At 36.9% G+C, this 27908-nt stretch overlaps 1 protein-coding gene across 1 annotated transcript; it reads left to right on the top strand.

Annotated features, from left to right (window-relative positions):
• Positions 1-149: 149 nt before the first annotated feature.
• Positions 150-25993, top strand: LOC129261009 (tudor domain-containing protein 3-like). Its single transcript, XM_054899035.2, has 13 exons — positions 150-269; positions 9477-9561; positions 10296-10361; positions 12011-12171; positions 12847-12988; positions 13507-13630; positions 14096-14268; positions 14775-14900; positions 16049-16283; positions 16795-16923; positions 17301-18334; positions 19566-19691; positions 21494-25993. The coding sequence occupies exons 1-13, from the start codon at positions 199-201 to the stop codon at positions 21815-21817; spliced, it is 2796 nt and encodes a 931-aa protein (XP_054755010.2). The 5' UTR covers positions 150-198; the 3' UTR covers positions 21818-25993.
• Positions 25994-27908: the final 1915 nt, after the last annotated feature.

The raw sequence follows: 27908 nt of genomic DNA, 5'->3' as shown, positions 1-27908 counted from the left end.
GATATATGAATTGGAAGTCTCGTATATTCCACTTGTACCCCCCCCCCCCCCCTTCTCATGAACTATTTCTCTCATTCTTTCTCTCCTTCTCTCGCCCTCTCCATCCCTTGCCTTGCTTCTGTTCAATCATATCTTTCGACCAATGAAACTGCTCAATGCAGCGATGATAATCCATATTTATCACAATGAGCCAATCAGATGATTCGTTTCTTGAATACTCTCTATGACTTCAGCAAAATGGTCGAAGCAGAGCTTTTGACTCGTGGATGGTAAGATTATTATCATCGATTTCCTAATCATTCTGGACACATGTCATCTTGTATTATCGTCATTTTGAATTTTGGATTATTTAATTGTGTTATTAATCGAATGCACTTACATTGTGTGGTACATGGAAGGTGTAAGAGTACTCCTCTTTCACTGCCTTTGCATATTTTGTGTGGATGTCTTTTCCTACAGACATTACAGTCCCACACGTAAGGATTTCTGTTGTGTTAAAGAATTGTCAAATCAAGCACAATTATGAATATGAATTATGATGGTGGTCCCAAAGTCTGCACACCTAACGATTTGAATTAAGATCTAATATGAATATTTGGCAGAGCTACCAAGTCTCACGCATTGTGCTAGACCAAAAGCTTCAGTTCAGTCTCTGTATTTTGATTGTTCCGCAGTCCGCAGAACTGCAGCAAGCCAGCATCAGTACTAGTAGCACTCTAGGCGACACCCCAATACTTACCCGTGCTAATAAACTGGGACTCCACTCACGCGCATTTGGGCCGCCCTAGCTTAGAACTAAGCAATATTATCTAGAAATTGTTTAACTCTAGTCATGAAATATGTTCTATTAAATAAATTGATAATGTTTAATCGGTACTCACCGGTTCTTTTGTTGCATTTTCAGACCATTTCTCACAATTCTTCGTAAATATTTGCGGCAAATTTTGTCGCCATAGACAGCTATACATCCATCTTTATTAATAAATGGAGCGCCCTTTACGATAGTTGTTAATGCCGCGGAGAAATCGTTAGGCATTTTGGCATGTGTTCAAGGCGTTCTTTCTGTTTTATTTTTTATATTGAAGATTGTGCATTTGTTGAATAGCGCGGTCTACGTCAGTATGAGATCGAGTGTATAAATACACTCTTCCAAAATAATTATGATTCCGACCTGGCGCTGTTTAATTTCAATCTCTTTCACCTAAATTAGCGATGAATGCTAGCATTATAAAATATATATTATTAACGTCTGACGAAAAGAATAACCATCCGATCAGCTGACGAGAACGCGAATCACGTGATCTTCATATCAGCTTCGATCGCGAGTCAGAAGTGAAGAGCAACTGCCTAGAAAATCAGGAAAAAGCCGTGAAAATGTAAGTTCCCCTTCATTTCTTTCATTTTTTTGTTGTTGCTAACGATGCATTTACACTATAAAATTATAATTTAAATAAGAGAAAGGAATATAGCTTGTACTTGTGATATAATATATAAATATCCTGTTCTCAGAGATTTCTAACCAAAAATACTACTGATGTCGCCTATGAGGTCCATACATGTAATGTTTGGACCTCATTGGTACTAGGAGTGATTTTGGCTCACTTACTCATGCACTCACCAATACTCAATAGGCAATACTAATACATAAGTTAATGTCATAAGTCATAGACTGAAGAGCTTGGAGGCCCGTACGTACAGACAACATATTAGCAGTTAAGTTAGATCTAACATTCGGCGGAAACCTGATTTTCCGATCGTTTGTACATAAAATGCCACATTATGAAAAAGAAATCACATCCATATTTATGAAAAAATGTTTAAAATTCAGAAATATTGTACCTTAGACCGCAGTTACTCTAATTCCTTTCAAATGATGATGGTAAGTTGCCATCTTGGATGACGTCATCATCCTTACAGACGTATTTACCAGTCGCTATATTTCGCGATTTGTGCCGCTGCTTTGCGCTTGTAGATGTGCGTGCGCTCGCATTGATTGGCCAGGATATCGAAAATTTAATCGGAAAGCCTTGATAAAAGCACAACTCGTTGAACGTAAAGAACAACAACACACGGCTGCCATTTTTTCCTCCGGCAGAAAATTAAAAAATAGGAATAACACATCGGTAACATATTTTTTCGATATTTTCTTAGAACTTACATAGTAATGTTGTAACCCGCAAGTGAAAACCCGAACCGTACCGTCCCGTATAATCCAATAATTTTAACCCGCAAGTCAATTTAATCTTTGAAAAATGAAAAATATTATTTCTGCAATCCCCACACTATACAGGCTCAAATCAGGAAAAATATATGCCAAATACTAACCTAGCCTAGAGTGAATTCACTTACAATTTGCAAATTCGCCTTTTATTCCGGAGAGAAAATGTTTTTTTTTGGTGACTTTGTACCACGAAATGGGTCCGCTCTGATCTCGAAATTGAAAGCATTACGCAATTAACAATGACTTATAATGTTCCTTATGAGTAGAGTAACATGCCCAAGATTTGGCATGTTAACCCTAGCTTTTCTGCAATATTTTTTGTTCTTTAATTTATTTTCAGAAATGATATTTGCACCAATGTTTGTGAAATATATTTGTCTATTTTAATTGCAATGTTCATTTTTAATTTCACTTAATTGCATTGCACCGCATGCGACGTGCAACCTGGAAGTTGCAGTGGTCATTCGCTCCCGCATTGCGATTGGGGCCCCTGTCGAATGAAGGCAATCTGCAAGCTAGACCAAAAGCTTCAGTCTCTGTATCTTGGTTGTTCCGCTGAACTGTGTTGGCTCCACTCACCAATACATAGACTGAAGAGTTGTTGGCCTGTACGTACAGTCAACGTATTAGGCCAAGTAAAAAAAGAAAGTAGTTGATCGTCTTTTTTGAGAGCAGTGATGAGGGAGGTCCTTACTATTTCATCATCATCATCATCTGCTGTAATCTTCAAAGGGCTCTGCAGCCTATCACGAAGATGAACTTAAACTTGGACGCATGTTATGAGGAGGAGTGAGGGATATTTTCAAGGTGATTTCGCAGAAGCTTTTGGAAGCTGTCAAGCGAGACTGCATTAACTATTTGAAGAGGGAGTTTATTCCATTCAGGTACAGATCGTTGGGCAAAAGCAAATTTGTCAATATTGCCTCTTGGACGATATGTCTGAAAACACTTGTTGTGATTTTTCCTAGTGACAGTGGTGCTTAAGGAAAATTTGTCTTGGGGTATTGCAACAAGGTCGTTCACAATCCTATACACCATGCTGAGTCTGCTTACAGTGCGTCAAGAAGACAGACTAGGCCACTTCAGCTTGGTGAGCATGCTGGTTACGCTGCTAGTTCTACTGTAATCAGCCAAAACATAGCGAGCCGCTTGCCTTTGGATTCTTTCCAAATTCTGTGTATCCATGATAGAGTGAGGATCCCAAACACTGCAGCAGTACTCTAAGTGAGGGCGTATAAGGGACTTGTATGCTGCCTCTCTGAATGATTGGGGCAGAAACCTTGTATTACATGTACGCTATCTTACTACTTTTTTAAAAAACAAGGAGTCATTTTCTCGGCCCGTTTTTTGACATCAGTGATGAGGGAGGTCCTTACTATTTACTTTTTTTTATTCAAATGATTGTCAGGCCATGTCAGGGTCGATTAGTTGATCGATGCATGCTCAATATTAATGTATAAATATATAAATAAATATATATATAATATTCAATTAATTGGAAATCTATGGAAAATGTGTTATGCAATGAAAAATTTGATCTACCAGTACTATATTATTGTAAAACAAAATGTTCATGTCAAGTGAATGATTTAAACATTATTCTACATTATATGTAAGGGTAAAAAATACTTGGGGGAGCATTTAGAAAAAAAAATTGATAGCCATTTTTATTACCCTGGAGCCATGTTCAGTTTTCCAGAGCCAATCTCTTTTTCTGCTCAGGGCATGGTTTTGCATCGCAGTTTGTCCTCCTTTTTTATTCATTTAAATAATGTTTAATATTGTTTATTTAATTGCTTATCATTATTTTGATAATCAGTTGTTAAATTATTTTTGAATGAATTGTTAATTGTAATGTTCACTGAATGTTTATTATATCAATATTTGTAACTGTTAGATCTATTTACTATAAACTTACAATTGTTCATCAAATTGAATAGCTCAAGGAAGGATGAAGTTTATCAAATTTGAACAGAATAGGTACTTACTGGAATCCTTTTCATAATTTTCAATTTCTTGATAATAAATAGCTCACATTATAATATTTTTTTAATATTCAATGCATTGCCGCTAGAGAGCTAACGTTATAAAACTCGCCAGAAAATTATTCATCTAACAAATTCACATGTCTCGCCAGCACAGTCAATCACATCACCGCAGCACACATGCACACCCAACACAGTCACAAACACAATCAATCACCGCAACACACACCGAAGTACAGGCGCTATCACTCACCAAAAACCCCTGCTGAAATACAAATTACATCATTAAATTGATTTTTCTGCGCCATATTTCCAAAGCATGCGACGGATTTGTTCAGATTCCGGAAGTGGGGTCCCCGAAAATGCAATAGAAATGAAGAAATCTGTGATTTTTCCAGAGTTTGCAAACTTTATTTTCTCGCTAATTTATGATTGTATCTTCAAATTTATTACCAATAAAAACCAAATCAGAATTTTTTTCATTATAGCAGTTATGGCGATATCGGACTTTGCAATTGTTTTAGGAAGTTGCGAGAGAGGTCCCAGAGCAAATCGCTCGCCAATTTTGTGTGTTATTTTCGCTTTTCAGCAGCCATAAAAATAGTAAATATCAAGAAAATTGATGCGGCAATCAAAAAGGGAAGCGGGCGAGGACGAGAAACATCACTTTTTGATATTTTTTGGGGCCAATTTTTGAAAATAGTAAATAGTAAAAAATTTCATGCGGCGGCCAAAATAGATGCGCGCGAGGATGATCAACTACTATCTTTTTTTACTTGGCCTTAGCAGTCACGTTAGATCTAATATTTGGCGGAAACCCGATTTTCGGATCGTTTTTTGTACATAAAATGTCACATTATAAAAAAGAAATTACATCAAATTTACGAAAAAATATATAAAATTCAGAAATATCGTACCTTAGACCGCAGTTACCGCTAATTCCTTTCAAATGATGATCAAAACATAGTCATCTTCGATCCTTTCGTTGGTCAATGTAAGTTGCCATCTTGGATGACATTGTCATCCTTACAGACGTATTTACCAGTCGCTATATATCGCGATTTGTGTCGCTGCTTTGCGCTTGTAGATGTGCGTGCGCTCGCATTGATTGGCCAGGATATCGAAAATTTAATCGGAAAGCCTTGATAAAAGCACAACTCGTTGAACGTAAAGAACAACAACACACGGCTGCCATTTTTTCCTCCGGCAGAAAATTAAAAAATAGGAATAACACATCGGTAACATATTTTTTCGATATTTTCTTAGAACTTACATAGTAATGTTGTAACCCGCAAGTGAAAACCCGAACCGTACCGTCCCGTATAATCCAATAATTTTAACCCGCAAGTCAATTTATCTTTGAAAAATGAAAAATATTATTTCTGCAATCCCCACACTATACAGGCTCAAATCAGGAAAAATATATGCCAACTACTAACCTAGCCTAGAGTGAATTCACTTACAATTTGCAAATTCGCCTTTTATTCCGGAGAGAAAATGTTTTTTTTTTGGTGACTTTGTACCACGAAATGGGTCCGCTCTGATCTCGAAATTGAAAGCATTACGCAATTAACAATGACTTATAATGTTCCTTATGAGTAGAGTAACATGCCCAAGATTTGGCATGTTAACCCTAGCTTTTCTGCAATATTTTTTGTTCTTTAATTTATTTTCAGAAATGATATTTGCACCAATGTTTGTGAAATATATAAATTTGTCTATTTTAATTGCAATGTTCATTTTTAATTTCACTTAATTGCATTGCACCGCATGCGACGTGCAACCTGGAAGTTGCAGTGGTCATTCGCTCCCGCATTGCGATTGGGGCCCCTGTCGAATGAAGGCAATCTGCAAGCTAGACCAAAAGCTTCAGTCTCTGTATCTTGGTTGTTCCGCTGAACTGTGTTGGCTCCACTCACCAATACATAGACTGAAGAGTTGTTGGCCTGTACGTACAGTCAACGTATTAGGCCAAGTAAAAAAAGAAAGTAGTTGATCGTCTTTTTTGAGAGCAGTGATGAGGGAGGTCCTTACTATTTCATCATCATCATCATCTGCTGTAATCTTCAAAGGGCTCTGCAGCCTATCACGAAGATGAACTTAAACTTGGACGCACGTTATGAGGAGGAGTGAGGGATATTTTCAAGGTGATTTCGCAGAAGCTTTTGGAAGCTGTCAAGCGAGACTGCATTAACTATTTGAAGAGGGAGTTTATTCCATTCAGGTACAGATCGTTGGGCAAAGGCAAATTTGTCAATATTGCCTCTTGGACGATATGTCTGAAAACACTTGTTGTGATTTTTCCTAGTGACAGTGGTGCTTTAGGAAAATTTGTCTTGGGGTATTGCAACAAGGTCGTTCACAACCCTATACACCATGCTGAGTCTGCTTACAGTGCGTCAAGAAGACAGACTAGGCCACTTCAGCTTGGTGAGCATGCTGGTTACGCTGCTAGTTCTACTGTAATCAGCCAAAACATAGCGAGCCGCTTGCCTTTGGATTCTTTCCAAATTCTGTGTATCCATGATAGAGTGAGGATCCCAAACACTGCAGCAGTACTCTAAGTGAGGGCGTATAAGGGACTTGTATGCTGCCTCTCTGAATGATTGGGGCAGAAACCTTGTATTACATGTACGCTATCTTACTACTTTTTTAAAAAACAAGGAGTCATTTTCTCGGCCCGTTTTTTGACATCAGTGATGAGGGAGGTCCTTACTATTTACTTTTTTTTATTCAAATGATTGTCAGGCCATGTCAGGGTCGATTAGTTGATCGATGCATGCTCAATATTAATGTATAAATATATAAATAAATATATATATAATATTCAATTAATTGGAAATCTATGGAAAATGTGTTATGCAATGAAAAATTTGATCTACCAGTACTATATTATTGTAAAACAAAATGTTCATGTCAAGTGAATGATTTAAACATTATTCTACATTATATGTAAGGGTAAAAAATACTTGGGGGAGCATTTAGAAAAAAAAATTGATAGCCATTTTTATTACCCTGGAGCCATGTTCAGTTTTCCAGAGCCAATCTCTTTTTCTGCTCAGGGCATGGTTTTGCATCGCAGTTTGTCCTCCTTTTTTATTCATTTAAATAATGTTTAATATTGTTTATTTAATTGCTTATCATTATTTTGATAATCAGTTGTTAAATTATTTTTGAATGAATTGTTAATTGTAATGTTCACTGAATGTTTATTATATCAATATTTGTAACTGTTAGATCTATTTACTATAAACTTACAATTGTTCATCAAATTGAATAGCTCAAGGAAGGATGAAGTTTATCAAATTTGAACAGAATAGGTACTTACTGGAATCCTTTTCATAATTTTCAATTTCTTGATAATAAATAGCTCACATTATAATATTTTTTTAATATTCAATGCATTGCCGCTAGAGAGCTAACGTTATAAAACTCGCCAGAAAATTATTCATCTAACAAATTCACATGTCTCGCCAGCACAGTCAATCACATCACCGCAGCACACATGCACACCCAACACAGTCACAAACACAATCAATCACCGCAACACACACCGAAGTACAGGCGCTATCACTCACCAAAAACCCCTGCTGAAATACAAATTACATCATTAAATTGATTTTTCTGCGCCATATTTCCAAAGCATGCGACGGATTTGTTCAGATTCCGGAAGTGGGGTCCCCGAAAATGCAATAGAAATGAAGAAATCTGTGATTTTTCCAGAGTTTGCAAACTTTATTTTCTCGCTAATTTATGATTGTATCTTCAAATTTATTACCAATAAAAACCAAATCAGAATTTTTTTCATTATAGCAGTTATGGCGATATCGGACTTTGCAATTGTTTTAGGAAGTTGCGAGAGAGGTCCCAGAGCAAATCGCTCGCCAATTTTGTGTGTTATTTTCGCTTTTCAGCAGCCATAAAAATAGTAAATATCAAGAAAATTGATGCGGCAATCAAAAAGGGAAGCGGGCGAGGACGAGAAACATCACTTTTTGATATTTTTTGGGGCCAATTTTTGAAAATAGTAAATAGTAAAAAATTTCATGCGGCGGCCAAAATAGATGCGCACGAGGATGATCAACTACTATCTTTTTTTACTTGGCCTTAGCAGTCACGTTAGATCTAATATTTGGCGGAAACCCGATTTTCGGATCGTTTTTTGTACATAAAATGTCACATTATAAAAAAGAAATTACATCAAATTTACGAAAAAATATATAAAATTCAGAAATATCGTACCTTAGACCGCAGTTACCGCTAATTCCTTTCAAATGATGATCAAAACATAGTCATCTTCGATCCTTTCGTTGGTCAATGTAAGTTGCCATCTTGGATGACATTGTCATCCTTACAGACGTATTTACCAGTCGCTATATATCGCGATTTGTGTCGCTGCTTTGCGCTTGTAGATGTGCGTGCGCTCGCATTGATTGGCCAGGATATCGAAAATTTAATCGGAAAGCCTTGATAAAAGCACAACTCGTTGAACGTAAAGAACAACAACACACGGCTGCCATTTTTTCCTCCGGCAGAAAATTAAAAAATAGGAATAACACATCGGTAACATATTTTTTCGATATTTTCTTAGAACTTACATAGTAATGTTGTAACCCGCAAGTGAAAACCCGAACCGTACCGTCCCGTATAATCCAATAATTTTAACCCGCAAGTCAATTTATCTTTAGGACCCACATGAAAAAGTCATCAATGTTCACACCATGTCATCATCTCGGCTATTGTTGTGGGAAGCAGTTGCACCATATTAGTGGGCCGATACTCAGCCAGACAATCAAAATCCTGCATGGTCTCAACTTTCAAAATTACCCATAATGTAGGCCTACCCGTTGGGTGTGAATCTAAACCAGTCTCGTGACTTGGCTATTTACATTCTCTAGTCTAGGATATCTATATTCTGGTCCGGCACTGGATCATGGCACTCTTTTGCGTAGGCAGAGCCTAGAATTGATAGGAGAGAAAAAAAATATTTTTGCTATCACAATGTTACTCTCCCTGGAGACTGCATACCACCTTTTTAATGTTGCAAAGGTTTTCCTATCAGAAATACCCATCAATTATCACTGTTCTTGTGGTCTCATTCTCACTGTAATTTTTTTTTTCTAGTTAGGCCTACATACATGTAGTTTGGAAAATGTTTTCACAATATTTTTGTTGAATAAATTACTCATATCAACGACCCAACATATTAGTAATCACCCTATTTTAATTTTATGCTCTTACAAGTGGCATGTCTTTCCTCTTGTTTTTAGGCATCTTTCTAAAGATGGGATTGAGCGATGCAAGGATGGAGTGCCTGCTATGTCAGTGGATGCTCTTACAAAGAGAGCTCTGGATGTAAGTACAGCCTTTACCAGAAATCCGAAAAAACATTTTATCCTCTATATTATTGTAAATCCTGATAGTAATTGTGAAAAACAAGTTTAAAGGCATGTACTTGAAATTGTTAAAGTGTTCAGGAATGTTCCCATGGACTAGCATGCCAGTCAAAAGGGTACTTTTATTAAAGACAGTGGCATACCTCAGCTCAATATCAACATGATAATTTAATAAGACATACAATAATAATTTTTAGAATACCAGCCATGACTTACATTGTTTTGGTGATAGCTTTGATATTGCAATAATAATTCAATGTATATTATACTGCATGAAGTTTCATAAAAGTATTTGATCCAGCACACAGTCAATATGTAAGTTTACTTATGTCAGTGGTGTGGCCTGATTATTTTGGTCATTTTCTTTTCATAATTCATATATTTTTATGACATAGAGCAAGTCTTCTCTAGTTAGGACATTTCCTCATTATTTTTGTTTGAAAGAAGTCTTGTGAATGTCCTTATCCTTTATTCTATCTGATAAAAAAGATTTCACTATCATTAAAATTCATGTCAATGTTGGTTCAAATCTTTTTATAAAATGGTTTTCGGGATATAGCCTGTAAGAGCTGTCATAGTATATGCTTAGTTATGCATTTGTGGAACAACTTTTTTATTCAAAGGTACAGGTCATCTAAATGTTTATGTTCTGATTTGTGAAAAGTTAATCTTTGTTTTGGTATATCTTTTTAGATTGACCTGAAGCAGATTGGGTCCAATGCTCTTCCAGCAGACATTGGCAAGGCAAAATCTGACAAGGTAATTATCCACTTTCATATTTAGGATCAACTCATTAAATGATGTACCGTAAGTAACGGTCTATTAATCGCACCTTTTTCTCGGCGGGATAGAAGCAAAAGTCGGGGGTGCGGTTTATCCACGGTGACGGGTCTGAGCCAGCCCGTCGTAACCCCTCCCGAACACGTAAGACGTCTGCCAGTTCACAGCACTTCGAGTGGCCGGGCGTAGCCGCCCAGGGCAATGTCGTTTAGAGGGGTATGAGCCGAGGGTAATGAGAAGCGATTATTACGATCTTAATCAAATATTGTCCATAACAAGCGCACCCACCTTCATGACACTAATTTCGACTTTATTCTCGATTTAAAGCAGCGAAGTTCCCTGGCTAAGTTCAAAGAGACGCCAAGCATACTCGTTAATATTTTGTCACAGCTGAGCGAGAGTTGAGTGAGCTGCGCTGAGCTAGCTAGCTTGCATTGTATTGTGGTTATAGTGCGACTGAAGCTGGCACTATTCATTTTAACCCCTCCCCTCCAAAGTCCCGTTTCGCGCGCGCCAGCTTATTTTTTCTTTCCCGTTTGCTTTTCATAAGATACCATGTACACCACGCACGAGAGAGACGGCACAAAGCCATAAAAACAACTGGAAGAAATGCCAATTTCTTTGTTTCTTGAACCTTCCTATAATCCCGTATCCAAAATTCATGCTAAGGCATTGAATGCTAGACAAATTTTGAAAGTGATTGTGAGGTTGTGATGCAAGAAATGTGAATGTTTCTTCCTCCTACGCCGGGAAAGACACATCATAATTTGATAAGATGTACTGGTACCGTATCGTAGTTTGCAATGTACAAGAACGGCAGTGCTGTGTGTGTGCACTGTGACTGTGAGGTGAGTGAGTGTGTAAGTGGCCAATATTGTCGGGACATTTCTTTCTTAACATTTGTTGATGAAATGATCAAGAATAGCAGATTTCCGCATACCGGTAATCTGTTTGGAGACTTTGAAATCTTTAACTTAGTTTTTGTTTCTTCGTTCCTCAAATATGCATGTAATGTGAGAAGGATTTTTTTTTTTTAGTCCAAAGTTGGGGGTGTGGTTAATCCACGGGTGCGGTTTATAGTCCATTACTTACGGTAGACCATAATACATGTAATGTAGAGAAAAACCCAAATGTAGTAGGTTGCAATGATTCTTAATCTGTTATTTATAATAGTTTGGGTCCATAGTTAGATTTACAGGCAATACATATGGGCATCGATGAATCAGGGTCATTGCCAGAAGCCTACTTTGTGCGACATACTGAACAGGAACCAATGAGAAGTGTCCATTCATATGTGCAATTTATTGCAAAGCTTTGTGTTACCAGGCCCTTGCTAGAATTCAGCAATACAGTTCTCTGAAACCAGGGGAAGAAAAAAAGAAGAGGAACATTGTTTTGTGGGTAATTAAACTGCCCATTTTAGGATATATGTCATCATCACATGCCCTGCTTTCTTCTTTTATTTTTGACGTCACTGTGCATATGCAAGCAAATTGCTGGGAGAGTACTATATATTAGTTTCTTCATTGTGTCATTGATTAGGAAGCGTTAATAATATTGATTTTACTTGAAGTATTTAAGAGTCCTTTGTATCAAAACTTGAGCAATGTTTATTTTCCCTTTATCAGATCCAGGGTCCCTATGTGTTGCAGATTCAGAAAGTGCGTAACATAGGAGCACCCAAGGCCAATGAGGAATCTTCTATGGCTCCTACACTTCTAAGACTTCAGCTTACTGATGGTCATACCACATGCCTTGGGGTTGTCATGGAAACAATATCACAAATAAGGTAAGTAAATAGGTTTTTCACGTCATAATAACATTACGAGATTGATATGTTTGATTTTTGTTCGAATGACTGTGTTCAATTACCAATATCTGACATACAAATTAGTAATCCTCCATCAGTAGACTATTCGTCATTATTTGTAACCCTTAAACAACGTCTGATTCCAATGTATTATTATGACTCTGAAATTGCAGATGCCAAGAACATTCTTCAGATTAACTGCATCATTCGTGGGTAAATTTGAGATTCTCATATCCCAATGAATTAATCAAGTTTACTGATTCAACTGAATTGATATGGAAAGGCTGAATTAATTTGTGGCTTCCAAAAGTAAATCTGTATAAATGATGATGAAATTATATAAAAATCCTGGTTAGCATTCCATAAGACAAATAGTCTGTGATTTCACTGACTATTGTTATAAGCTAAGGGAAAGTGTCACATCTGATTGGCTTAGAGCTTATTAGTCAGTACATATCACTGACAAAACATTCATGAAACCTTCCCCTGATCTCAATTTGATTACACCCAACAGTAGTGTTCCCTAACTCAAGGTTTGTCCTGCCAACTTATAATTCCCCACTTTTTTTTCTTGTAAAGTCAACAAGTGTAGTCATTGAATGTAATTTGATATCAAATCATTGATATTTTCAATTTTCTTAATTCTGTTATCAGTCTGAACACTCCCCCTGGTACCAAAGTATTATTAAAGGGCAGTGTGGACATGACCAATGGATTGCTTATGTTATCACCATCAACCCTGAAGGTATTGGGTGGTAGAGTGGAGGATATGGTACAGAGATGGGAAGTAGCCAAGGTAAGTCATCCCCTGAGTCCTGTAACACAATGGTTAGTGATTAATCATATCCTTCATTTTCATGTTTGATTGTACATTGTAGTCGATACAATTAGTCATCAAAAGTATGATTGCTTAGCTTTGTGTTCCGGGCCCACGTCGTGTGTAGGTTTTACTCTGTCATTAAATCACTTGTTACACTGAAGTGTATTGCACTGTTATTTGTATTTTTTGTATTGTGCTACTGGATTGAAGTAAAGGTGTAAAGATTTAGAACTGAAATTACAACATACAACAGTTATTGACTCAAGTTGTAAGATAACTGACATGTGACAATAAAATAGTGGTATTTGGATAGCTTATTGATATATGTTTAAAAACAATACTTTTAGGAATGAAGTAGGGATAGAATGAAGTGTTGGAAAGAATTATAGGTACTGAATGCTTAGTTGATACTGAAGGCTTATTTGTGTTCTGTTCTGTATGTGTAGCTTTTAAAGGTCTTTACTCTATTTCGTGTCTTCTAAATATACATGTAGCAACTGGCTCACCATACAAGGACGACTCTGGTTGGAGAAGGTGCACCGCCCCCATGGGTACCGTTTGGTCAACGTCATCGGGTTCAAAACCACTCTGACAGTAGGCAGAAGATAGATGGACCAGGTATCAAAATCAAGCATAACACTTTGTGTTAATGTGTGTATATACATGTATCTATCTATCCATCCATCCATGTATTTATCTATATAAGAATGCAAATCTTAACATTGATTTTTATGATCATGTGTAATCATTTGTGATTTATTGATATTTTACCTATTATTGTAAAGCAAAATGCTTATTTGTTGTTTCAAATATGTATTGTAAAGCAAATGTTTAATGTACAATTGATGATGATATCAGTGATAATGATTACCCGGTATTGGGCATTGTTAATGATTGTCAACAGTTATTGTGCCTGTGTATTTTGAAGCAAAACATTTACATGGTCTGTGCTTTCCAATTAAAATGAAGCAAACCCAAAATGATTGCACAATAACATAACAGATAATAGTACCCTATTAATATCCATCATTCTTTTGGACAATGAACAACCTGTCTATGATTCTTTTGATTTCCTTCAATTAGGCAAGAAGCGCACCCTAAACCTTGATAAGAACCGGGAGCAGACCGATCAGGATCGAGAGTTTGAGGAGCAGAGAAAAGCAGCTATCAGAGAACTTGACCAGGCCAGAGGTCAAGGGGGAAAGAAGTTTGGAGGAGGGGGTACCAAGGCAGGAGGTCAGGATAATGACACAAAGGTGAGATGGGCAATTCATTTACTACTCATTCTGTGGAAAAAGGAGAAAAGCATTCAAAGTTTTCAAGATCCCTTTAGAGAGGTCTGCTGTAAACAATTACTCTTCGATGCCCTGATATTTGAAATACCGGTACACAAAAACGAATGATTGAGACGTTCTAGTCAAAGATTTGTGTGTAGTCCCATCCATGTAGTTCTGAATGTGTGCATGTGACTCACAGAAGAATAGAGTTAATTTCTGATGATTTGGTGGTTCTAAAAACTTACAACATTTTAACATGTTTACCTTAATCTGAATTTCCCAATCACTGTGAGATAGACTCTTATACAATATAGTCTAAACATCTTTATTCGTAAAATAAAACTGGACAGATCTCTGCTCTGATACTTCGCAATGTGTAAACAAGGGTTGATGCAATTTTGGGGGAACCATTTGTGGATTCAGACATTTTGCTTCACATAGACCAGCACATGGTGACAATGTAGCTTGAATATTGTATTTCTTAGGAAAATCAAGGTGGAACCAGATCAAGCTATTCAGACAGGAGAGGAACTGGGTCAAGTGGAGGTGCACTTAATGAAAACAATAGGAACAGTCAGTCTTTTGCAAACTATAGAGAACTGGGTTATGAAGTAAGTTCATTCTCAGTCATGCCATGTAATAAGGGGAATTCTTAGTTGGTTAACACTAAAAAAAGTGGTTCATATCTGGAAAAAGCTTCCTACACTCTTGTCCAGCCCTAAACTGAATCTCGAGTGGTGACCTGGGTCCTGTAACACAAAGGTTAGCAGTTAATTTTACTCTTGATTTTCACGATTGGGTGTACATGGTATTCAGTTCAATCAATCACAGAGAAATGTTCTACAATCGTTGCTAAGCTTTGTGTTACAGGCTCAAGATGTTGACTATTGGAGGAAAATGCTGAAACAATCATCTTGAAAAGCTATGTGTCGTCTTACTAAGTAACACTTATCCACAGGACATCAGTATGACTGGTAGACGTGGAAATATATTGACCCACTTTGCCAAGGATAGGCTGATGCAAGACTAATATGGGAAAGGAAGATATACTGATGGCATCATTAAATGTGATTGTGGATTGTCTCAAACCATGCAGTATATCCTACATTGTGCAAACATTGGGAGTTAAAGTACAGCCAGGATGTTTTCATAGTCACAAATGAGAATGCTCTTTGATGTGACGGGTCATAATCCTAGTATCTGATTGATACGTGTGTGGACATGAAAGGAGAAAGCTTTCATGTTATATGTTATTTTCATTGCCCTTACAAGTAATCTTTCCAGAGTACCGATTGGAGTTGCACTTAATGACACTAGAATTTGTTTGAAGTCTGTTTTGATCACTAAAATCTTCTGAAAAGAGTGGCTGGGAAATTGAACAAGGAATATACTCTGTCAAATTGTAGTTGCATATATTGGAATTCATGTAAGTAGATACTTAAAATATCTATTAAACACAACGTCCAGTTGCAATTGGAACTACGTGGTAATCTATATTGACAGGCCAAGTTTCATTTCGTGTTTGCCATTCCTTTCAATGCAAAATATATAGCTACTGAAAAACGACATTATGCACATAAGGGATATTTCCTTGTCTCCATGTCAAGTTACACCTTTGAGTGAATCCACTAGCAACTTACTCGGGCTCTTTTCCAATTTGCAAGTTCTGTTTTTGACATCTTTTTCTCTTGAATGACTTCATTTTGTCAAAATGCCTGTGCTCTTATGTTAACCTGTACAATGACATCTCTGAATACAGAAAAAGCCGGATGACAAGTCGATATCACAGCTTGTCAGCATGGGATTCTCCAAGGAGGATGCTGTAGCTGCACTGAAGAAGCACTCAGGAAACCTTGATGCTGCAGTAGACTCTCTGGTGGGAGGGGGAAGTAACCAAACCAGTGTTGGCAGCGGTGGGATAACTAATACATCAAATACTAGAAGTAGCTCTGGACCACCACAGAGGGGAAGGGACAGGCCAGAAAGGGGATCAGGTAGGTTTAGATTATGTTGTTAGGAAAATTAATCCATTTAAGAAATTGAATCAAAGTTATACTCTGATCTTCGCCAAGAGGATGACTTGCTGTTGTTTGTAGGTGTAATACAAAGTCCAAGGGCCCGTTTCATAAAAGACTTGCAACTGTTGTAACTTTGCCATTTTGGCAACTATCATGGTAACCTTGATTCTGATTGGCTGCTGAGCCCTGTTACCATGGTAGTTGCCATAATGGCAAAGTTACAACAGTTGCAAGTCCTATATGAAATAGGCCCCTGGTCCACCCTAGGGTAAGAGGGACAGAGGTGAGATGACAAGTATTTTTCAGTTGGAGAATGAAACCTTGAATCTCATAAATCAATATTTCAGTAGAGCTGAAAGACATGACAACCTGTGTTGTTACCAGTGACTTAATTTTTACAATTTTGTACACACAGTATCCTAGTTTCTACTTCTTTTTACAAGGTGGGGAGGATTATGAATATTTGTATCTGCTGTTTCCCACACAGGTGGTTTTAAAGGTCGTAGAGGGAGGCGTGGTGATGATGATGAGGATGAGGATGCTCCCTCCCAGCCTTCTGCTCCTACAACTCTCTTTGACTTTCTGGAATCCAAGCTTGGTCCAACTAAAGCAGAAGGTAAATTCACAATTGTGTGTTATATACTTTAGAGAGTTATACGTTTATCTGTTAATTATCTATTCAGTGATGAATAAAGATAAGCCTATCATTTGGCTTATTGGGTTTGTTTTCTTAGGATTTAACGTAAGCAGTCTGAAAGTTTTCATTGATTTTCTTTTACGCAACATTTTTCTATTGTAATTTCTTTATGTGCTGCACATTAAGGTACATTAACATGATTCTATTCTCATCTTATCTAAAACTGCGAATGTCGGGTTTATGGATAGCTCTGATTAATTTCAGGTAATGATGGTATTATGGCCATTATGCACTTAGTTTACAGATATTAGTGCTCTCTGTATTTATCTTGGTGTTTTTGTTTCTTTAATTCCTAGCATACAAACCTAAAGAAAAGGATAGCAGAGACCATGGAGAGAAAAATGACCGTTCAGGCCGTTACGAAAGGGAACAGTCCAAAACAGGCAGGGATGCTAGTGGGAATAACTTTACCCATAATGTCCGGGAGACGCCACCTAGATTCCAGAAGCTACAAGCTCAGAAACAAGCCCAGAGACAAATGGGGGACAACCAACCAGGAAACAAAGACAATCGAGGTGGTAGGAGAGGGGATAGACAGGATAGGTATGATGATCGAAGGAGAGATGGGAAGAAGAATAACGAATGGACTAATGATAAGGAGGATGCATCCCAAGGGTATAAGAATGATTCAAGGTTTAGGAACGAGAGAAAAGACGGAGGGTATCAAGATAGGAATGATAGAAGGTTTGATGGACAATCACGGGGTAGTAAAGCAGACGAGTATCAGAATGATAGGGGATACCAGGGAAGGGATAGGAACAGTAGACCTGAAAGGTTCCAATCGGATAGGGGAAGGAGCTCCCAGAAAGATGGCTACCAGAATGACAATGGCTACCAAGGACGTGGTAATCGCCGATACGATGGCCAGGGAAAGTCTGGCGATTCAAGTAGGTACAACAGCAGTAAGAATGATAATACCCCTGAAAAGACATACCGACTTATGGAGAGAAAGAAAGACAATGTTCCAGCGCAGGAGGAAAGTCAATCTACAAAGAAGAGCAACGGAAAAGAAACATCTCAGCAGGATGGTGTTGGGAACTGGAAAGGGCTTGGTCAAGAGGAGAATGCCGTCAAGAATCAGGTTAATAGTAGATCAGACTTCCAGCCCTTGAACCAGCAGTCACAACCATTTATACCTCAGCAACAGATGGTTAGTGATGCAGGGAGGAGGGTTGCTGATACAACCAACCAGGGTTTGAACCAAGGACCTGTGGTGAGGACTAAAGTCATGACCAATGGACCAGAAATGATTCCTCAGGGTCAAGGCATGCCTATGTTACCATTCAAGGAAGGAGATCACTGCCTTTCAAAGTACTGGGAGGATGGCAAGGTAGGATATTTATTTGTTTGGTTTGTTTTTGCACCATGTAGTAGGAATTTCACTCAGTATCCATTCCCTGCTAATTCTCTATTTTCTATGCTGAAATGATAGGATTGAAAAGGAATAGACTCTGAATGGGATTCTACTGGAAGACATGACCAAAAGTGAGGCCAATTGTAAACTGCCAAATCTGACTTCTTTTTGAGAATTAAAAAAAAAAATTATTCTCAAATGCCCTATGGGTTATTATACAGGGTACTTCCAATTGTGGTAATGATCATTGAATAATTTTAAACATAATTCAATGAAATGACAAAAGTTTTGTCAGTGCATTTTACCAACAGATATTTTTTAAGCTACTGAAGATTCTTGCATCTGATTGGCTGAGAGAAAATGAGTTGTTGAAAATTACTGTCAAAACGTTTTATGAGATGTTTCGTAAGCATTGACTGATCAACAGTGGGTTGATCTGTCAACAATAGCATTAGACCATTATTTGAAACTTGACAAACAAAATTGTGGAAATTGGTTCTTAAACTGACATTGAACGATGCATAATATTCTATTAATGTGCATGATTTTCAAGACTCCAATTTTACTTTACCCATGAGTGGACTTGTCAACTCTTCAAGTAAAAACTTCTGCCTGTAATCAATTGATGTTTTTTTTCTAACTTTAGTGAAATTAAATTAGAGGTGGATTGATTTGGGGGGGGGGGGGGAATCACAATTTAAAAAGTAAAATATTTGTGTTGCTCCTGTCATAGTTTGAGTCTTGAGCCTGATGGTATTCATAGAGAGAATTGAAGTAAATTGAAGTTTTACCTTTTTTTTTTACTCATGCCATCACAACATGTTTAGTTTTTAACACAGCTCTTGTGCCTTTGCTATTATCATAATCTGTAATTCCTTCTTGTAGACATAATTTAATTGTGAAATTCTTATGAATATCCTAATGGGCAATTCCATAAAATAAGTATGTCTGACCCCATATATGTGGGACCTTCATGAAATTGTCTGTCTCTGATTTCTGGTTCTATTGACAGTATGTAATGATCTCAAATGATCATGACTTGGTCAGTTCCTGAAGTGACGTAAAATTTGAGAAAAATGGGGGTTGGATGTACGAAAAGGTTGATTATTTTATGGAATTGCCGTAACGTCTATTTATTCAATATTCACTGTCATCAACATGGTTTGATTTTAAATTATTGTTTGTTTGTTTGATTAATTCTTGACAGTTTTATGAGGCACAAATTACAGCCATTCATCCAACAGGGAAAACTTGTATGGTGAAGTTTGTAGAATATGGAAACTTTGAGGAGGTGCTAATCACTGATATAATGCCATCTCCTGATCAGCCCTGGGTAAGCATGCTTACATAAAAATGATCATATGGGACCATGAATATCAATTTTATGTTCAAGTAACTCTGCATTAGTTGTCGTAGAAGTCACATAATTGCTGAAATTAAAGCAATTTTTTTTTTGCCAGATTATGCAAGACTTCTTTTCCCCTTCTGTAAGTTATATTTCTCCAATGTCTAACAGATTTATATGGTCCCAAGAAATTTGACTAGGGCAGAGTTACTTGTACATCATAGCAGGGAGAAACTCGACTCTGAAAACTTTTGAACAATAAACGGTTTGGTCCTTTTAAAAATGAAGAAATGAATTAGGGGCTTGCATAAGTAAATTTTGAAAAGTTCTAGCAATTAATACACTACTGTTCTGGTTGTTGTTGCAATTCAGGCCTGGAAATCTTTCCCTATTGCCAGGGAAATATTCTATTGAAATTCTATGATTTAACCTCAAGAAATATTAAATGTCTCTTTTATTCTCACCGTCATTACCTTCAATTAGAAGTATGTTATTAAGAAAGAACTCCCTGATTTCTCAGTAAATCTTTCTGAAGGATGAAGGATGATTTGACAATTGCCATGAATAAGCTCTCAGATACTTTGTTGTCTCGCCCACCAGAGGTGAAGGCTAGACTTAGGGATCCAAATGTCGTCCGTCCGTCACAAACCTTATGACACATAACTCCACAACCGTAAGTCACTTTTCAACTAACCTTGGATGGTAGATGGACTTGGGGGACCTGCATGTTATGCTGCAGTCGGAGGTCACATGGTAAGGTCAAAGGTCATTTTCAGGTCAACGTTAAAGTCTACATGCAAGACTCTCTTATGACACCTAACTCCGCAACCGTAAGTCGCTTTTCAACCAAACTTGGATGGTAGATGGACTTGGGGGACCTGCATGTTATACTGCAGTCGGAGGTCACATGGTAAGGTCAAAGGTCATTTTCAGGTCAACGTTAAAGTTTACATGCAAGACTCTCTTATGACACCTAACTCGATAACCGTAAGTCACTTTTCCACCAAACTTAGGTGGTAGATGGACTTGGGGGACCTGCATGTTATGCTGCGGTCAGAGGTCACATGGTAAGGTCAAAGGTCATTTTCAGGGTAACGTAAAAGTTTACATGCAAGACTCTTATGACACTTATCTCCACAACTGTAAGTCACTTTTCAACCAAACTTGGATGGTATATGTACTTAGGCGACCTGCATGTAATGCTATAGTCGGAGGTCACATGGTAAGGTCAAAGGTCATTTTCAGGTCAACATTAAAGTTTACATGCAAGGCTCTTATGACACCTAACTCCACAACTGTAAGTCACTTTTCAACCAAACTTGGATGGTAGATGTACTTAGGCGACCTGCATGTTATGCTGCAGTCGGAGGTCACATGGTAAGGTCAAAGGTCATTTTCAGGTCAACATTAAAGTTTACGTGCAAGGCTCTTATGACAAGTATTATTCCATCCCAGTCATTTTACGATGAAGTTTCGATACAATTATGTTGCGTGCCCTCGCAAATAACAATATTTCTGGTTATTTTCATAAGTGGGCGAGACACAAAATCGCTTTTGCCTTGTTATCTTTGGAATAAGTATTTTGGATGTCCATTTGAATTAAAATGAATTTTAAAGGAATAACTTTATACAGCGTTTTTGCTGTGAGAAATTTGTATTTTAAGAGATTAATTCATGCAAGGTTAAAAAAACAAAGAAGATGTAAATTATGTAGAACGCTTTTCATATTATTTTCTCCAACACAGGATAATAGGTTTGTATTGATTTCTTTACTATTTTTCATTATGCAGACTGCGCCTCCACCACCAATAGCTGCAGTACATCACCAACAACAGCAGCAGCCCCCGCAGCAGCAACAGTTCATCCCTGCTGCCCCATCCTACCCCCAACACTACCAACAACCCCCACCCATGGCACAGCTAGTCCCTGGTCAAACGCCACTGGTGCCAGACTACGGCAACTATGACGGGTCGATGAATATGACCCTTGAGTTCCGGAAAGGAGGTGAAGGGCCGTTTGTCTCCAAGCAGGGTCAGGATCCTGGAGGGTACAGAAATGATAGGCGGAACCAGAGACCGGCTCAAGCTTTCTACCAACCTCCGCCCAGGAGGTGATGGAATAGATCTTAATATGAACTTTAATGTGACAGTCTCGAGACAAGGGTTGATTAGATACTCTGTCTTGCCGTCACAACGTGTTTGTGGAATTAAAGATAGGGATGGGTAATCTACATCATATGGATAACAACTGCTTTGCTTGCTATAAACAAACAAATTTTTGGTATTTATCTTTGGACCTTTGGATAAATTGAATGTATCTCTCTCATATCTCTTGCATACATACTTCTTTAGATTATTTTCGGAGTATGTCATGGATGAGATGTTGAAATGATCACTTTAGCTGAAAGGTCCTCACAATTCTGAGTCCTCATGAATCCCGATAGGTTTGGTCTTCAGGAAAATTGTAGGACAAATTCTGAAAACATATATATGTCATTGTTGAATTATGTACTCAATATATTAATATTATAATAATTTTCAATCTTAGTGTTCAATACATATAGTTTTCCCATTACAAATATGCATTATGTCATTTATGATCCATTGTTTCCCATTATAAATGGAAAGACTATTCAATTTATGCTCAATTTTGATTTTGTTTTTATGTGGACTTATTAATTTCACTCATGTAGCAGATGATTACGTATATTTGCTTCCTTCGTATTATTTCCTCTCTATTGGGTGTGAGTTACAAATTGTCATTTGGTTTGTGGAAGAGTGGGTATATCTTTTCTGTGATTTCTAAAGTTTTGTTCAGATTACTTTAAACATGAAGCCATAGCTTTCCCTAGACTAAGCATAGACTGGATGACTCGAAGTAGATGCACTGAACAGCGGAGCCATCATGGAGAGTGTTGCCAGTGAAAATCACGGACAAAAACCTCCATGAAATGCTCTGATAATGATCATAACTGGATGTGTTATCTTCTAGTATGTTGTTTTCTGTCTGTCAGTGCTCCTTTGCCAATCATATATGATGCCCCTTCAGATGCGTTCATATTTCAAACCACCACTTCTACATGTTTCATTTGTATGCTATCTCATTATAGTTCTCCGGTATTTGTTAATGAAATACCACACTTTCAGAAGTGCAGTAGGGATGTGCGTGTTTTAATCATTCATGGTATTGTGATGGTGTACTGTAGTTCGATACATGTCTTAGCACTAACACCCTCTGGCAAGGTATTTATTTGTATTTTCTTGGACCCTTTGCAGCAAGATTTGCAACCAATGGCAACTTCCAAAATCAAACACAACTTGAATTTTAATCACTCAGAGCCATGCAATTTGGACTTGCATTGGATGGTTTTTTGTATGCAACTTTGTCTGCAGAGGTCCCATGGAGATAGAGGCCCGTATTCTGAAGTCGGGTTTAACTTAAACTCAGGTTTAAAGTTGTGGTTTAAGTATGGATAGCCAATTGTTACATAAATCATTAACGGTAGAGATGTTATATTTCAGCTCATTTGGCTCTCAAATCATTCATAATTGTCTGGAAGTGTAAATAGATGATTGTCTTCACCATCGATGAATCAGGAAAGAGAACAGTAAACATAAGAAACATACAACTTAATAAAAAAAAATTGAGACTTTTGGCTTACCATAATTTTAGCACAGAGTTAAACCATGGTCGAAGTTAAACCTGACTTCAGAATACGGGCCAGAGAGTTTGCTTGTGTCACAGTTCTCCTGTGATAGTTTTTCTAGCTTGATATTTTGAGATTCAAGATTTGTCAAGATTCAAATGATATCTTTAGAGAAAAAAGGTAATGGCTTTCTTCTTACTGCAATAGACGTTTTGATTTTGGAAGATTGTGAGGAAAAGGACTGGATGTTTTCAAACCATATATTACGCCAACTCTCATCCTAGGCCATGTGATGAAATCTCAGTCATCTATGATGTTTTGGTCATCTAAGGATGGTTCATTTTATTTATGAATAAATTGAATGAAAAAAAAAATAATTTAAAAACTTGTGTCATGTATGTAATTTTCAAATTCAATTTTTTTTTCTTTACCAAAATTTTAATATAATTAATTTGCTCCTTTATGTAAAAGTTAGATTGAAGCAGAATGTTGAAATATATCTCTAAAATGCAGCTGAATACACATTGTCGACCACCTAAGGTTGCATTCCATATATCTTGTTAAAATAACAAATTTGCAATAAACAGTTAAAATTTACTGAAATCATTGAAGTTCACTGACTGATAGTAAACTTATATTGTGCTTTTGTTATTCCAACAAGTCTGTATATGAAATCAGCCCTCGGTGAAGAAATGCCATATTTACCATTATCTCAGAAACGTGTTGCAATTTATTTCTCATTTCAGGCAATTCTGATACTCCATGGTAATGATGAATGTGATGTGAAGATAGTGTTTGCTATCATCTAATTTCCAACATTTGTCTGAATTGTAGTCATTAGATATTCTGAATTATAGTCAATAGGGGCTATTCCACGGTTACTCACGTTACATTTGGAGACACCTTGACTCATACTTGGAGCTGTAACTCCATTATTATTGATAGGAACTAAACATCTCTTTATCACAACATAGTACGCAGTCTGACTTTCCTTTGTATAAAAACAAAACTGGGGAAATTTCATTATGCTCCTGGCAAATCTTTGAAATGTGTCGGTTACTCATGTTACATGATTTAGACATGCATAAAATGAAAAGTGGACATAAGTGAAAAGTGTCCTCATGCAAGGCTTTTATGAAAGTTGATTATATCCATTTCAAAGAAGTATATTAGGGAGACAAATTTGTATATAATTTAAAAAATAAAGAACACATGGTTTTTACTAGGGGTGCAGATAAAGTGGTTACTCACGTTACGGTTCGGATGGGCTATATGTACAAAGACACATTGAGCGCATGTCCACCAACCTATGGAATTGCCCATAGATATTATGCCATTTGTAACATAGGGGGTCATTTAAATGACCAGACTATTGCCAGCATTTCAGTCTTTACTAACAGTACGTGGTGTATGTAAAAGATTCAGATGACCACTGATATATAAATCGTGTTTATATATTCATTTTCATGGGTAGAATCCCTTATCAAGTCTTTTCATAATGAGATTCTGTTTGTTTTTTAATGACTAAGAAATAGTGGCACTACTTGACAGAATCCAGAAACCCGTCATTAAAAACTGATAATTTGCATGCTCATGAAGAGCACGGGAGAATGTGAAGACACTGCACAATACTGAAAAGAAGTGAGGGACTTCTTATTTGTCTGGACAACTCTAACAAGTGCATACATACCTACTTATGAAAAAATGGAATATGGGAGATTCTGTTATTCAAAAGAAGTCTTATGTTTTTACATACTCAAGATTCAGTAGGTTTTTGTGTATTTTCAATCATATTCTTTAAGCCCGTGCTAATTTCCTTGTTTGGAGAGATTAGTTTTAGGGGTAGTCTCATGTTAGCTGGAATGGATGAATATCAGGGCTAGTAGTCTGAAATTGAGTCTCGTCATAAAGGTAGTGCATCATTGTTGAAGTCTGCGGGCAGGAATAAAAGGAAAGTGGGCTTGCTCTAAACACATGAATCAATAAAGGTATGAATTTACCTTTTCAAAGTAGACAAATTTGCTTCTGGCACTATGAGAAAGTATACCATATCTTGTTCTAGTGTATATTCAACCATACCAGAATGTTTTAGACACAATGGAAGTCATTTTAAAGTAGCAACAAATGTCAAGGTTTGCTCTAAACCATTCCTGAGATTGTGACGTGGCAGGCTGTGTGTGGGCCTGAACAGATACCATAAAAACTTTATGGTATGGTAATACGTTATTGAAAAAGAATTTATCATAAATTAATATCTTGTTATATGAATGATCACTTTATGGTGTATTAAGCGTACGCAATTTGTCTGATTTGAAGGTTTGCAATTATAAGTTACAACAGTAACTGGAAAAATGATTTGGATTTGAATCTTACCTGTAGTTAAAGTTGCAAACTGATGTGGATTACATGAACCGGTAACTAAATGCAAGTCAAATGTGCACAGGAGAAGCCACAAAACTGTTTCTTTCTATAGCAATGAAATCATTACACACGAGATTGGAAATCAATTATCAGATTTACGACCCTGGTATTTTACAGTGTGCCGAATGCCCAAACCAACATATAATCATGATTTAGTGATTTTATCAATTGTTATGACTGTCTTCCAGTACAAAATAAAACAATTTTGAGCATTTATACCAAATTCTTCTTTTTATTCCTGTATTATTGCATTCTCTTGTCAAAGTGTGTAGGGCTCTATGGCAAGGCCATAATATTGAATTACATGTAGGCCTACTGTGGCACAAACTTTGATGAATACAAGTATCATGGGGTTTGTATATGCATAGAGGCACATATTTCTTTATTCATACATTTGATAGTGGTGGTCATTTTATTAACTTCTGTTTGAATTCAGCTCAGATCATTACCACAACTCACTGGCATGTATGTTTATATGAAATATTTCAATTTTTTTGCCTCCTGTTATGTATACTAATGAGGCTGTATTTATTATGTCTTTTTAGTGTCATCAATCCAAACTCAAAGAATTAGTCAAAATATGAAGTCTTGTGGATTTTACATTTAAATTTTTCATTTACTTCATCCATTTGAAATCATTCCAAACAAAACAATGCATCCTAACATAATTCTACTGCCTTGTTTACTTTATCATAGCTGCTTTCACTTTTAAAGTACATACTCCAGGCTGAAAATAATCTGATTTGAACAGATAAAGAAAAAAAATCAGACAAAAAAAAAACACTGAAAATTTGATCAAAATGGGACAAGGAATAACAAATTTATGACATTGTTAAAGATTTCCGATATTTCAGTGAAACAATTCTTTGCATGTCTTCATGAATATTCAATGAGCAAACTGATGTCATATCCCCACTTACTCTTTTGTATTTTGTTACATGAAAATTTTTTTTTTTTCTTCCAAGAACTAAAACATTTAGATTGGCAACTGATAATGCATAATATATTCATTGCTTCAATTAACTTTATTATGAGGGAGACATATCAATATTAATTATACAAAACATTTATAGGGCGCTTAATGCGGGCGTTTCTAAGCGCGCTGTGTTCTGAATTTAACTTTACATGGGAAGAAAATTCAATGGGCATAATAACACAAAGTGTGACAAAAATCATTAAGAGAGAGAAAAAAATGACTAACAGATTAAAACTGGTGTGCACCTCCAATGACCGACCCATAACTGGGATTCATTGATTGAAAAGGTATGTTTTGAGCAGGGCCTTAAACTGACTGACGAATTTGGCACTATGCATGTAAGAGGGTTACTTGTTCCAAAGAGAAGGGGCAATAGAAGAAAAAGCACGGTCACCATATTTTGTAGAAGTTTGTGGTCCAGGAGTTAACTGCAATGTAAATGATGAACAGAGGGGTCTTGAGGAGGTACTAGAACATAAAGAAATGAGATCTGTGAGATATTTGGGGGATTGACCATTAAGAATTTTGTAGGTAAGGAGGAGGACTTTGAAAGATATACGGTGATGTATGGGGAGCCAGTGGAGAGAATGCAGGACTGGGGTTATATGCTCAGATTTCCTACAGAGAGAAACCAGTCTAGCAGCAGAGTTTTGAACCCGTTGAAGTGGAAGTAGGTATGTACGAGGGAGGTTAGAAAATAATGCGTTACAATATTATCATTCACACATGTAAGAAAAAATGAAATTCTTTTTTCAAGTAACAACATATGAAAATGGGGATGTGACATCAGCACACCTAATGAATATTCATGACGTGCATATAACTGTTTTCACAAAATACTGCTAAACTTTAAAATTCAATAACTTTATCCGTTATCAGATTTTGATGAAATTTTCAGCATTTTGCTCTGCAAATTTTACCGTATATATTTTGACATAGTTATTTTTAGCCTGGAGTACCCCTTTAATGCCACTGGGAAATTCCACAAAATCTGTACCCCCTATTTAGAGGACTTTTGTCTCTGTTTTCTATTCATAATGAAAATGTGTAATGCTCTCAAATGATCATGACTTGGGCAGTTCATGAAGAGAAAAATGGAAATTGGGTTGGACAGACAAAAATGTTGAAAGTTTTTCTATGGAAATGCTGCTCTCCGAGGCAA

This window comes from Lytechinus pictus, unplaced genomic scaffold (genome assembly GCF_037042905.1).
Source record: "Lytechinus pictus isolate F3 Inbred unplaced genomic scaffold, Lp3.0 scaffold_19, whole genome shotgun sequence".
Lineage (NCBI taxonomy): Eukaryota > Metazoa > Echinodermata > Echinoidea > Temnopleuroida > Toxopneustidae > Lytechinus > Lytechinus pictus.
This window is presented reverse-complemented; position numbering and strand designations above follow the sequence as displayed.

Bases quoted from the DNA above. Each gene is read 5' to 3' on its own strand.
- LOC129261009 (XM_054899035.2), top strand. From the start codon at position 199: ATGATTCGTTTCTTGAATACTCTCTATGACTTCAGCAAAATGGTCGAA. The intron at 14,901-16,048 runs GTAAGTTCATTC...CTCTGAATACAG, and splicing joins ATAGAGAACTGGGTTATGAA to AAAAAGCCGGATGACAAGTC. The intron at 16,284-16,794 runs GTAGGTTTAGAT...TTTCCCACACAG, and splicing joins CAGGCCAGAAAGGGGATCAG to GTGGTTTTAAAGGTCGTAGA.